The 14,979-nt window shown below is 31.5% G+C and overlaps 1 protein-coding gene across 2 annotated transcripts in view; it reads right to left on the bottom strand.

Moving 5' to 3' along the window:
* Positions 1-3,436: 3,436 nt before the first annotated feature.
* LOC100205406 (aldehyde dehydrogenase, mitochondrial) overlaps positions 3,437-14,979 on the bottom strand; it is a 54,122-nt gene continuing 42,579 nt past the window's right edge. For both annotated transcript variants that reach the window (XM_065798043.1, XM_065798042.1), the window contains one exon: positions 3,437-3,618. In XM_065798043.1, the coding sequence (XP_065654115.1) occupies positions 3,598-3,618 (21 nt within the window). In that variant the 3' untranslated portion in view covers positions 3,437-3,597. The remainder of the gene's footprint in view (positions 3,619-14,979) is intronic.

Here is a 14,979-nt window from a genome sequence, read left to right as displayed (position 1 = left end):
GAGGGGGGGGGGACAAAAGATATCCTCTGCCCCCGGTGCAGAAATGTTGGGTGGGCAGTTGCCCATTCTGGACCCTATGTTCCAGCGTCTATGGGTAGATATCCATATATATATATATATACATGTATATATATATATATATATATATATATATATATATATATATATATATATATATATATATATATATATATATATATATATATATATATATATATATATATATATATTTAAATTTCTGATGAATCTTTGTTTATGAAACACAGTGTCAAATGGAAAAAATTTTTGTTAAGTGATTTTCTACTAATATATATATATATATATATATATATATATATATATATATATATATATATATATATATATATATATATATATATATATATATATATATATATATATATATATATATATATATATATATATATATATATATATATATATATATATATATACACACACTATATATGGAGCGGAAAAAAAAATACAATAGTTGAAATTAAACATCAATATTTAAAATTCGTGAAATAAATACATAAGTAAATGCACTAAATTTTCAACTGTTAATCACAGCATCAAATCCAGTTGAGTTGTTTAGAAATATAGAATAATCTTATATAAGAAGTAGAATAACTTATTAAGCCGTAAACTGCATGGTTAGGTCGTCCATTTTGTTTTCGCTCCATATTCGCTGTATACTTGGATATCTACCTCCATAAATAGAGCACATCCAATTATCTCTGCACCAGTTGCCCATGTCGCATCTTCAAGCATTTTTTTACATAGCATAGTTTTACAAATATGCACTTGAATTGGCATATTCAAATATCCAGTTATTTCATCCCGTACTTTGTTTCTAATTAGCTTATATTCATCTTCATTTCCAGTTATGATAAATGAAATTGCTCTTTAAAAAAAGCAGTTTCCATCTCCTTTAATTCTATGGATTCCTTTTGGACAAATAGTTAGGTTGATGTTTTCTCTGGTGACATTGTTTCCTAACAACTCCAAACTTTTCTGCAATTTTCTCATATCAAAAGTTGAACATTTTGCTATTCTTTTATTTGAAACATTTGGTTTCATGTTGAGTATTGTTGCCAACTGGTTTCATGTTGAGTATTGTTGCCAACTGGTTTCATGTTGAGTATTATTGTATGTGTTGCTTGGTTAAAGGTCTTTGCTAATTGGTTCAGTTTTGACATTATCAACATTTGATAATTTGTTAATTATTTCCAGTTGAATGCTGTCATTGTTTAGCGTTTTCTTTTTGTATAAGGACAAACTTGTTAGGTCATACTTTTTTTTAATACTACGTTTTTTTTTGTTTTTTAAACTACAGTTATTTGTACTTGATTTACTAGTTACCTTGTATGGTCTTATCCATGGCTTTACAAGGTTTCTATCTTTTCTGCTATCACGTTTATGATTTCAAAATAAGACTTTTGTTCCAATAGCAATACTTTTCTTTGGATAGGCTTTTTTATCATAGTCACGTTTTTGCCTTATTTGTGACTTTTAGATGTTTTCGTAAACTTTATCAAAAACGCACTTCTTCAATACATTCATTTTATTGAATGTTTTCAAAACTTCTTTTTTGTTATTTGAATCATCGTCTATCAGAGTAGCATTATTATTATATTCAATTAAGTTCCGATTTATATCAATCGGCATAATAATAGGTTCTCTTTGATAAAGTAGTGCAAAGGGTAAAAAATTCAGTGGATTTGTTTTTTCTTATTTGCATCGAAAATAAAACACCATTAATAAAAAATGGCTATTCAAGAGAAGCATCTTCTAGCACCTTTACTAATGTGCGTTTTATTGATTGATTTTGACGTTTTACCAGACCAATGGCTTGAGGATGGTATGCACTCGTCATACGTTTAAGAGTCCCAATTTTCTTGTGAAGTTCATTGGATAGCTCATTTACAAATTCACGACCTTGCTAATCTGTATTTCAAAACAGCAGTGCCTACATATTTGTTTATACAAGAAGAATGCCAAAAACTTTACGGTTTTGTCAAAAACCGTAAAGTTTTTGGCATTCTTCTTTTTCTTTTACTGGGGAGTATTGAAAACGCGGGAGTAAAAATCTCATACTACACCGTCACCGCTTGGCTTCATTCCATCAAGTTTTCAAGAGCTGCTTACTAATTTTTAATTTTGTGGGCACTTCTTAAAACCTTTTACGTTACAAATGCTATTGCAAACGCATTTTGATTTACATTTATAAAACTGTTCTTTTCTTTTTGATGATTATTTCTTATCTTTCTGATCCTGTTTTTTTCTTTTTTACATTTTCAATCAATTGGGTCTTTTTAATGATGTTTTGTGTTTTCATTGTGGATGTTGGTGACACGTATATTTTTCTTTTTACTCATGTTTTACCTTGTTTACTGTTACTAGTAAACCTGATATATCATCTGCGACTGCTCAGACATGAATTTCGAATTATTTGCACCAAGACACTGAGGAATTTGAAATTCTTTTGTATTATTATTTTTCCTCTAGACTTTTGCCACTGCTTTTGAATTTGGTTTTCCAGCCATAAAAAGTGTATTTCTCACTTTGATCATAAATTTTGGTAATACTATTTAAGAGATATGAGTTCCATAATTGTGGTCCTCTTCTAGAAAATTTTCAAATGAAAGTATTTAGCGTCTTTTAAACAAGTTTTTTTTTTTTAGCTGTTTTGAGTATTCGATATTGGTATTGATTATATTTGAGAAAACTATTTGGTTCAAGCAGCCTCATGTAAAGACCTGGACCTGCTCCTACTTTACCCTTTAAAATCTTAGACCTATTATTAATTTTAGAAATAATACATAAAAGCTTGCATCCTACTTTATTTAAAAATAGAACCCCTTTTAAAACTTAGACATACAGATATCTACACAGGCACCCAGACTTAAAGTCTAAAACATCAGAGCATCACTTTATAGGTAGATCCAGTGTCACCAAAGAATTTTTATTCTTTATTATTTATATAGCAACTTTAAAAAACTTATTCAAATGATTAAGTCATGTGTTTGAGCCACCAGAACGTATTTTACATTTATGAGACTGCTTTTTAACTCTTTAAAAATAGTTTCTCTTTCTACAATAGTGACGAGATAACTTATCTAGCTGGATTAACTTACTTTGTCTAATTGTACATATTATTCTCACACTTGTTATTCTTGATGCCTAACTTTCCTAATTATAATTCTTTCTATAAGTTTACATCGATAAGCAAAACAGTAATGTGTCTTAGGATCTTATGGTAATCATATGAACTGAATCGAATCAACCTGATGAAAATACTTTTAAGATCTGATTTCCAATTTTTAATTTCAAGATGAAATTGAAAATTAATTCAACAGAACAAGGATAAAGTTCACTTAAATCACCTCGTCAGGTATTAACAAGACATTTTTCACTTTTACAAACAAATAACTTTACAAACTTGGAAAAATATTTTCATAAAAAACGTTTTACAAAGTTATATGAAAACAAAATACTTTGACACAATACAATTACTTCGAAACACAATAAAAAACTTCAAAATATACATGGCGCGTAGTTCTTTTTTTTTCCGTCAAGATAAATCCATTAAATTCACTTAATTTGGATTGTCACCTGAAAAAAAAAATTTATATACAGAACTGGAAAAACTATTATGGATTTTTAGAATTGTCACTAAATTCCATTAATTGAGGCAGCCAAAAGGTTTTCAGTGGTCAATGAATTCTTTTGTTTTAATGACATAAATATATATAGTAATGAGACTATTTTATTTTTAAATACAATCCATTTAGATCTGGTTTTTTCAATTTTAGGGTCATTTAAGGGTTAGACAGGGTGTACAGTGTACTTGGTATGTACTTGGACTCTACAAATTTTAAGTTGCAGTTCTGAAAAAGTAAAAAAAATAATTGATCAGAAAAATCTTTGACATTTTTGACCGCTTTTGAGGCGATGGGGAAAAGTAAAGACCTGAGCCCTAGAAAAAAAGGACAAATTTGTGTTTTGTTGGATAATAGTAGCCTAAAATAAAAGGAGATAGCTATAAAATTGAAGATTTCAACACCAACAGTTAGTGTAGTGAAAAGGAAGCTGAATAAAGATAGAAACGTTAAAGCTGGAAGAGTTGGAAAATGCGGTCGTAAAAAAATCACTACCCCAAGACTTGAGAGAAAGATCAAAGTAATGGCCCTCAGAGATAGAAGAAGTTCTTGCAAGAAGATATCTATGGAATAAGTCAGGGCATTAATGTAAGCCGTAAAATAGTGAATAACCGCTTGTTGGAGAAGGAATTGAAGACATACAGAGCAAGGAAAAAGCCAAGACTCATGAACAAAATGAAGCATGCCAGGCATGGATGGGCCGTTAAGCATGAAAGTTGAACACAAGAAGATTGATCCAAGGTAATCATTAATTTAGCTTTCTGTTAGATCTCTGATAGTATTGATTTCTTTCAGTTTCATCATATTTTTTGACTAATACCAGTAAGTGTTGATTATGGCTATTTAATATTCTCAGATGAGTCAACAAATGCTGTGTTGGATGATAGAGTCCAGACAGTCAGAAGAAGGGCTGGAGAGGAGTTTAAGCCTGAGTTTCTTAAGAAAACAATGAAGTTCCCTACTAAGATCATGGTATGGGCAGCGATATCCATCTATGGAACAAGCTGTCTATATATTGTGGAAGGAATGATGAACCAGAGAAAGAATATAACAGTGTTGGAGAAATGTTTGGTTCCTTAGTTCAGAGACTGGTTCACTGATAAGGACTTTATATTTCAACAGTATTGTGCTCCTTACCATACGGGTAAGTTGTCAATGATATGGTTTCGAGACAGAGAATTCTCTGTCCTCGAATGGCCTGGGAAATCACCAGATATGAACCTAATTGAGAATTTATGGGAGATTTTGAAGGACAAAATACATAAAGTTCCAATTACTACGGGTAAGTTGTCAATGATATGGTTCCAAGACAGAGAATTCTCTGACCTCGAATGGCCTGGGAAATCACCAGATATGAACCCAATTGAGAATTTATGGGAGATTTTGAAGGATAAAATACAGAGAGTGAAAGCATTGAAAGCTGCCGAAGGTTATATTATTTATAGAGCTGTTTATTTATTTATTTGCTGTATTATTTATATTTATCTTATAAATAATACAGAAAACAGCTTAGTTAGCTTTAATTACTAGAAAACAATGTTTTAAAGCCAATGATCCAGCAAATAATGCCTAAACGAAAGCTAAAGTTTTGGTACATCCCTAATTTTAGAAGCTCCAAAATTCCGACAGGATTTAATGTAAATTCTGTCAGAAAATCAAACTATCAAAAGTGCAAATTCCTGCTGAAACAGAATCTGGAAAATCGCAAAACTTTTGACCATATAACGTAAAAGGCTGTTTAAACAAAACAATGTTGTAAACTTGTTTTAATAAACTAAAACAATTGGTGTTTTATTAAAATATAGATTTTGATTTTTATATGCCATATTCGGTTAACACCAAAGGTTGCTAACATCAAATCTGGGTATAAATATTAAAAAAGGTAAAAGTAATACAGGGTTTCCCACTTAATTTCAACAACGTATCATTCAATTTCGACATTGTATCACTACATTTAGTTTCATTCAAGTTTGACATCGTTGCATTTGATTTCGACTGTTTTGCATTCAATTTCAACAGCGCTAAGAAGACTTTAATTAATATACAAATAAAACAGTTAGATTTTTTCTAAATTCATTAAGATAATATATTTTTTTATTTTGTATGCAAACTAAAATCTAAGCAAAAATTTATCATATATAAAATATTGTAATCGCAAATATTTGCTTAATAAAAATAAGAGGTACAAAAGTAAGTTTATTCTTCAATAATTGGTTCTCTTCTTGAACAGGAAATCATTTACCTAAGCACGTGCCCAGAATAATTATTACAGTTTGTGCTAGTAATATTCAATGCCTCGTTTTATATATTTTCAAGTAGTTCCTCTTCAGTTCGAGACAAACATCTTCTGATAAATTATTTTCATTCAGAAAACACATTTTCAATAGGATTTAAAAAGGGAGATTATGGAGGTGAAAGATAGCCCAGCACAGATAGCCCAGCACAGACTATTTCATCTTGAACAACAGCAGCCTTATGAAAACAAAAATTGTCTAAAATTAAGATAGCTCCAACAATTTCATTAACAGCTTAATTTTGCTAATACTAGACAAATAATAATATATAATATATAATATATATAATAATAATAATATATAAAAAAGCTTCTGTATTAAATGTTTTTTTTTTTATTTTAAAATGTTTGTTCATTGCACAATGACGAAAATATTTCTTGACCATATATTGGTCACTGTTTGCGTGACCCTCTTTCCAGCTAAAAAACATCCTCTTATAATTTGAATTGAAAGACTAAATTCTACTTCATCAATAAAGAATATTTTATTGTCATTCATAAAAGACAAAATGCTCATGAATCTTTCTGCATTAGTAGCTATTTCATCAATAAGATCTTCAAAATTTCTTCTCACTGGAATATTGTAAGCACGTTTTAAAGTATAATTAAAAGTATAAATGTATCTTGCTATAGGAGAATGACTAACTGAAATGGATTTTTATTCAAAAAGTCTTATTTTTACCTTCCTTAAGAGTTATTCCAGAATCACCATCAATCCGATTTTTGATTATTATTATTATTCTTCTGTTAATTTTTTGTTTATAGAACCACCTTTTAATTGCCGTTTTATTGGCAAACCATTACAATATTTTTTAAATAATTGAATAGATTGCAGTTCATTTAAATCCAAGAATATTAGCAATTTCTGATGGTGAATTCCGTTTAAATAAGATTAAATTAACATTGAACGATTTTCATTGTTGATTGTTTGATTTGGCATTACTGTTTATAAATATTGAAAATGATATTTAAACTTTTACTATGAACTCTTATTGTATTGAAAAGACAAATATTTTGTTATTGTGGTTTATCCTCCTCCGCGTAATTACCATATAGAGGCCACATATCAAGGCCTACAAAGACAAGTTCAGCTCACTAAAGAACATCATAACTGGCTTCGCAGACCACCAGTAAGTGATTTTAAGAAGAATAAAAGATCATATAATGAAAGTCAGAAGAAGTCGAGTTAGAAAGATAGCATAAAGAAACCCGACAGATTTGCACATTGCACCAGATGTTAGGATGTGTAATTTACAGACATTTGTACGTAACGCTATACAAATGGAACTAAAAAGATCTAAGACCACTAAAACATAGTCATAAAAAAAAAGTTCATTCTTATGATTATGATTAAAAACTAAAGAATAATATTAAACGCTTATCTAAAAGTTAAGCCAAAAAGATTTTGTGCATTGAGGTAGATTTGTGGCAAAATAAACCTTTATGCGTCAAGTCTCCTTTTGCATTTATCTTACATTTTTTGATTAATTTTAGTTATGTTGTATACAAATGCATAAAAATATAAAAAAACTGGTACAGATAAGATACCACCGTACAGATAAGATTCACATTCATGGTACAGATAAGATTCACCGATAAGAGATTGTATTTATTAAAATAGTAATAAATAAATAGTTTTTGTCTTTATTAAAATATATCCCATTAAAATATATTCCATATATTTTTAATAGAAAGAAATAAGATTTTATTTAAAAAGTTTTGAAAAAAAATTTTTTTTTTAATATTTTTAAGACCGCTGGTCAAAGGCTGATGAGTGGCCATCAGCTCTTCACATCAAATGTTAGCCTTTTCATGGAGGTCAATTTACTGGGAATGAGTGTCACAAACTTTTGAAAAACATTGATGTATTGCAACAGCTTGCTGAGAAAAATTGCGCTTTTGAAACATTTCCATCATTGACACATTCAGGAAACTTGATTCTGTTGTGACAGCTTACTTGGCAATGCACTGGATGAAAGCTATATTGATAAAATCAACAGCTTTAAAAGCTCCTTTCTTCAACTTACAATGGTCAGTGTCACTCCAAAGGTTGATTCAGTTTTTTATCACATTAAAGATTTAATTGCTCAAAGAAAAGAATCTTTGGGGCGTTACAGCGAACAAGCAACTATTCTATTCGACTACTATTCTACGAGTATTCAACTATTCTAACAAGTCTATTCATTACAGCTTCAGTGTTTATTGGACAAGATTAAAAAGACCCTCTCATCACCCAGAATATGGAATGAAATTGGAAGCATCAGTGGTCAAATTTAACTGCAAACATTTGTAGAATGTAAAAAGAAATAATCAATGTGATTTCTATTTGTTTGGAAGAATAAATGTGAATTAAAATTGTTTAGTGTTTATCATTTTAACTTAATTGTGATAAAAAAAACTCAATATTATGAATATTATGCTTTTGTTATATTAAAACAAAATTTCTACAACTACCACTTAGTACACTAATGTTTTTACTGACTAAAGATTTTCCTAAACCCATACACATAATAACGGAATGTTCCAGCACGCAAATATGCTACATATAGAAACATTTGGATGGTATTTCCAGTTTAGAATCAAAATCACTTTTTTCAATAATAATGTCAACCGGCATTTCTTCATAAAATGTTAAAAATTCAAAATTAATTTTCTTTCTCGGACGAAATAGTTTGATTTCAATTTTTGCATTTTTTGAAACACCTGTACTTTTATACGCCCAAAGGGTTTAAATTAATTGTAATTTAGATTTACTCTTTTAAAGCAAAACAAGATTTTTATTGACATAATAAATGAAATATGCATTTAAAATATAATTAATACAAAATTCAAATATGGTAAATGTAAAGTCAGCACCAAAACATTATTTAGACACTAGAATATCAGATTAATATTTAGTGTGTCCATCTTTATATTTAATTACAGCTGAAACACACCACAGCATAGACTGAATAAATTCACTGCATAGATATCTAACTTGTTCATCATGAAACCAAATCTAAATCAATTTCTCTTAAGACAGTATGGTGTTAGTTGATGCTGTTTTCAAGACCTCTTTTTTCAATTCATTCCACAAATATTCAATTGTATTAAGGTATGGGCTATTAACTATTATCTTTTTGACTCAATGCTCGGGTTCTGCATGTGTCTCTGTTTTTATGACTTGGCAAAATATTTTATTAATTCCTAGTAAGGGTACAGCTCTAAAAATCAGTTTTATGGTTCTGAGGCCGGCTAGTAGTCAGGTTTCCTGAACTCTGTCGCTCTCAGAGAGGCAAATTCCATCAACAACTGTAAAGTATTAGAGTACTAACAGTGCCATGGGTATAGTAGTGTCCCTGTTCATACTTTTAGTGTGTATTGTCAAGGCCATATTTGGAGCCTTTTATTACAGCATAGAGTTCATTAATAGTAATGAGGCAATTGCTTGGATTATTAGATAGTGTGCTGAGTATTATCTGTGCTTTGAGCCAAGTTCATTAACAAATCCCAAAAAGTCTAATGTACCAAAAACTTTAAAACACCAAAAACCATTGGTCATCACCAAGTTCCCTAAATCTATCATTCACTAGTATTTGTGGTTTTTAAAGTAACTTTTCTTCTTATCTTTTGCAAAGTTCACTAGACCTACTTTCTCTTTGTGTTCTAATTTGAATTCAGCAGTCTCATCTTGTAACCTTAGTGTTGATTGTTATTTTCCTTTAATTCATAAAGACTTCAATAGCCACATGCTTGGCCTTGGCAATATACATTTGTAAGAATTCATTTATTTTTCTAGGTTTGAACCCACAGACTATTCTTTTATGTGCTTTAGTGTAGCATCGCTTCACTCTATCGCCTTACTCTTTGTTCTATATCGCTCTCCTTCATCTCAAGACTGCACTCTTTTTGATGTTATTTCTGATCAAATTGACCAAGCCCTCTCTCTTTATCATTCAGCCAATATCAATGTTGTTGGTTACTGTAATGTTCACCATACTGAATGACTTGGCTCTAGTATCAGTGACTCTACAGGTATTAAAGCCTACGACTCTAAGGTATTAAAGCTTACGACTCAATCTTTCTCACAAATAATCAACTTTAAAACTTGCTTTCCAAACAATCCAAATTATGTCTTGTTTCTGATCCTAGTTGGTGCTCATTTTCTCCACATTCACCCTTAGATGCTTTTGATCACTCTAAAACTATTCTGATCTCTCTAAAATTATTATCTCATTCTTCTTTATTATCGGAATCCCCCCATCATCATAACTCTTATGACTACCTTAAAGCTGACTGGGATTCTTTCCATGATTTTCTTTGTGATGGCCCTCAGGAAGAAATCTTTTGTCTTCCAGCTGACAAATGTGCTTCTTATGAACTTCTTGGATTCAGGCAGGCATGGCTGGCTTATATTCCCTCTCGACAATTTTAAGTCAAGCCTCACTCTTCTCCATGTTTTTCCTCTCATTGTGCTGCTGCAATCGTAATCATTACTTCCATATCAATCACTTAAATAATTCTCCAGAAAACAGGCGTTTGTTTACTATTGGTAGAAACAATTGTAAAAAGGTTATGCTTAACGCCAAAGCTCGCCATTCTTACAGTGGGGTGCAAAAAAAAAGCCACACTTACATTTTTTCTTGATTTTAAGTATATAATGTATAAGGAAGCAAAGCTAAAAAAATTGGGTGTGGTAGTGAAAAATCTTAGACAGAAAAGGTATGTTTATATATACACTAATATTTATATAAGTAAAATCTTTAAAAAACAGATTAACACAAGCACATTTAATATTTTAGAAAACAGCTAACAGATATAGAAATTATTGAAGCTGCTGACCAAGGACAGTTTCACAGAAACATTGGGAAATGTTTTAAACAACAAAACTCAACTATTAGTAGATTGATTAAGAAATATAAACACACTGGTACAACTGAAAGGTCTGTTGTACCTGAAAGAAAGCCTAAAACTTCAAAAAAGGAAGATCGCTATATTCTTAATGCAGTCAAAAAAATCGTAAAATTACATGTTCTGAGATAAAACTAGATTTGAACCTTACTAATATCTCAAAATGGACAGCATCTCGTCGTATAAAAGCATCAGGTGAGTTTTTGCTGGAAAGCAAATAAAAAACCTTTTGTTAGTGAAATCAATTGCAAAAAAAGATTAAACTGGTGCAGTGAGCACAAAGATTGGACATGTAAGCAATTGGCTAAAGTTATTTGGAGCAGAGTCTCTTTTATGTTGTTTTATAATGGTTGATCTCACTGCTGGAAATTAATTGGGGAAAAGTTCAACCCCCAAACATGCAAGACAACAATTAAACATGACAAAAAAATTCATGTTTAGGGTTGTTTTAGTACACAAAGTTGGAAAGCTTTACCGGGTGGAGAGTACCATGGACCAGCATTTGTATCACAAAATCTTAGTTTATCAACTAGGACCAAGTATAGAAGAACTTTTCCCTAATAATGGCTACATCTTTTAACAAGGTAACGATCCCAAACATACAGCATGGTTGAATAAAAGATATCTGGAATTAAAATTGATACCAGTTATGTCTCGACCAGCACAGTCTCCTGATTTAAATCCAATAGAAAATCTTTGGTCTATATTGGATAGAAAATTGCAAGATCATAGGGTAACAAATGAAGATGAACAGTTCCAATTTCTTCTTGCTGGTTTGAATGCTTTACCAAATGACATCAAAAAGACTTGTAGATAGTATGCATTCTAGATGCGCAGAAGTCATAAGAAACTAAAATTTGAAAAATACTTTACAAATCCTAATTTTTTTTCGTTATATGTAATGTACAATAATATTTTATGTATTTCTTTAAAAATTGTCCTGAATTACTTTCATTATGAGACATTTTTTGTTGGTTTTTTTATCAAAATATTGAGCGTGGCTTTTTTTTTGCACCCCCTGTAGGTCACAAAAACTCGTATTTCATCTCAAAAATTAGGTTATTAAGACTTCTGGGGAATCTTTAACAGTGTTTATAATAAGAACAAATCTGTTATTGATACATTTTTAAGATTATTGAATTCTTCCTTACTAATATACTTGATTACCCTTTATCTTCTAAGATTAACTCTTACTTCTGATCTTTTTTGGAGACCATTATCAAATCCATTGCAAAATTAGCATCTGCTAATGCTCTATATCATGCTCGCCACTTTCTTACTCAGGATTCTATTCTTTATCTCTATAAATCTCTGATCTGTCTTTGTACGAAATACTGTTGCCATATTTGGAGCAGATCTTTGAATCATGCCTTTTCTCTTTTAGACAAGGTGCAAAAATACATTGTAAAGATTGTTAGACCAGCTCTTGCAGCCAACCTTCAGCTATTATTTTTATGTGATTGTTCCTAAGTGCTAAAAAATTCTTTATCATTGATTTTTTTTCTTCGAACATCAGTTCTTTAGAATTCACTCTCTTCATTTTGTTTTCCTGATTCAAATATTGAGCAACCTTTTGAGTTGTCTGTTAATTGTTACCTTAATTATAAACTTTGTTTTTTCTCCTCCAGTAACTTCCAACTCTAATAGTGGTTGCTTGCAGTGTTGTTGAAGTAAAATTATTATATATATGTATATTTTTTACATCTTCGCTTTCAACATAGCTGCAAACAACCACTATAAGAGTTAGAAGTTACTGGAAAAGAAAAGATGAAGTTTGTAGAGTAAGATAACGAATGACAGACGACTTAAAAGATTGCAAATTATATGAATCAGAAAAGCAAGATGAAGGAAGCGAATTCCAAAGAACTGATTTTTGAGGAAAAAAACTGGAGGAATAAGAGTTTTTGGAGCACTTAGGATTAGTCACAGAAAAAGGATGAGACTTAATTGAATGACGAGTAACATGAGAATGAATTTTAGAAGATGGCACAAGAGACACTAGCTCTTTAGAGCAGTGGCCATTGTAGCATTTGTAGAAAAGAGAAAGAGAAGCAACATTATGACGATGCAGGTTGGCTGCAAGAGCAGGTCCAACTATGTTTACAATGCATTTTTGTACCTTGTCTAAAAGATAAAAAGAGCATCATTAGAAGATCCGTCCAAGATATGGCAATAGTATTCCATACATGGCCGGATTTGAGATTTATAGAGATAAAGAATAGAATCCAGAGTAAAAAAGTGGCAAGCACAATAAAGAGATGCAACCTTAGCAGATGCTAATTTTGCAATGGATTTGATATTTGGTTTCCAAGGAAGATTGGAAGTAAGAGTTAATCCTAGAAGATGAAGGGTAGATGACTCATCGAGTACATTACCATTCATAAATATAGGAATATCTAAATTATTGCGATAAAAATTAGCTGTAAAAAATTGAGCTTCATCTGAAAGTTCATCAGCCACTGTGAGCCCATGCTGTAGCAGAAGTGAGATCCTTTCCAAGCTCAGATGCCCCCTCCAAGCAACCAGAGAGCGTTGGCTTCTTATTATGACAAGAATAAATGGTAGTGTCATCAGTAAACAATGTCACCTTAGATGTCATAATATCTGGAAGATCGTTTATGTAAACTAAAAAGAGTATAGGAACAAGGATTGAACCTTGAGGGGAAGAGTACTGTCCATCGAGGACAACTCTTATACTACAATTGGAAAGACTCAATAATCTTAAAGATGTTACCTGATACATTGTAAGAAGAAAGCTTATGGAGAAGACCAGCATGCCAAACTTTATCAAAAGCTTTAGAAATGTCAAGAGCGATAGCCTTAACCTCTCTACCTCTGTCTAATGCACAATAAAACCTATTGGTTATAACTGTTAGCAAATCAGCTGTAAAACAAGAAGATTGAAATCCATATTGATGATCAGAAAGTAATTTATTAGATTCAAGCTGAGAGATTAAGTATTTGTTAATTAAAGATTCAAAAACCTTGCCTATGATAGGAAGAAGACTAATGGGACAGTAGTTAGACGAGTCAGATTGCTCTCCAGAATTTTTGAAAATAGGGATAACAGACGATGCTTTCCAGCATGCCGGAAAACAAGACTCTGATAAGCACTTGTTAAATAGTTTTGAAAGTATAGATGACAGCTTCGGAGAACACTTCTGCAAGACTATAACAGGTATGTTGTCTGGACCACAAACTGTAGAAGAGTCTAAGCAGAAAATCATTTTTGATACAGAAGCTGGAGTTATATGAATGTCAAGCAATGGATCAACCTGTTTGACAGCTACAGTATTGGACAAAACGAAGGCATTTTCCGGCCGGTCAACGTACACGGCAAATGCCATTGCTCCCAATGATGTTGAATTTCGATTCATCACTGAACAGGACAGTTCGCCATTTCTGCACATTCCAGTCAATGTGAGATGTAGCAAACAGGAGTCTTTTCTTCTGGTTTTTTAGTGAAATCAGCAGTTTCTTTGCAGGGCGTCGAGAAAACAATCCGGCTTCAACAGCACATCGTCTGATTGTTCGGTTCAATACAGGCAGCTCTAATTGCTTTTGTATCTCGACTGATGATATCCAGGGATCCTTCTTGACAGATCTGATGATCATAGAATCCTCTCTAGAAGTGGTGGAACGCGGTCTTCCACCTTTGTTATCTGCTGCCAACTTCCCCGTAGAACGATATATGGAACATAGTCTTGATACGGTCCATTTTTTCACGCGATATTTATCACAAATACTTTTTTGTGACGTTCCACTTACGTAATTGCCAATAATTTTCTTTCTTAGTTCCAATCCAAGAATGTCGGGAGCCATTTTTGCATTTGAAGTCATAAAAATAATAAAAATAAATAATCACGCTTCTCAAGGCTTACCGTGTTACATTTACCTTGTGATGATACAATAATGCTCTGTGGAACACAATGTCTTGGTTGGATGGGGGCTGTATTGATGTAATGAAACACTTGTTTTATTTCACTTCTTGTATTGATGTTCTTCGATAAAACACTTTGATAAAACTTCACTTGACCTGGACCAGACTTAAGAAAATGAAACAAACCAAAAAAGTTGCACTTGTTTTGCCCACTGCAAAATGGCACTTGTCAACGAAATTCTGCCTGTGTG

This window comes from Hydra vulgaris, chromosome 05, assembly GCF_038396675.1.
Source record: "Hydra vulgaris chromosome 05, alternate assembly HydraT2T_AEP".
Taxonomy (NCBI): domain Eukaryota; kingdom Metazoa; phylum Cnidaria; class Hydrozoa; order Anthoathecata; family Hydridae; genus Hydra; species Hydra vulgaris.
The sequence above is the reverse complement of the archived record's forward strand: the minus strand, read 5'-3'. Positions and strand labels throughout refer to the sequence as shown.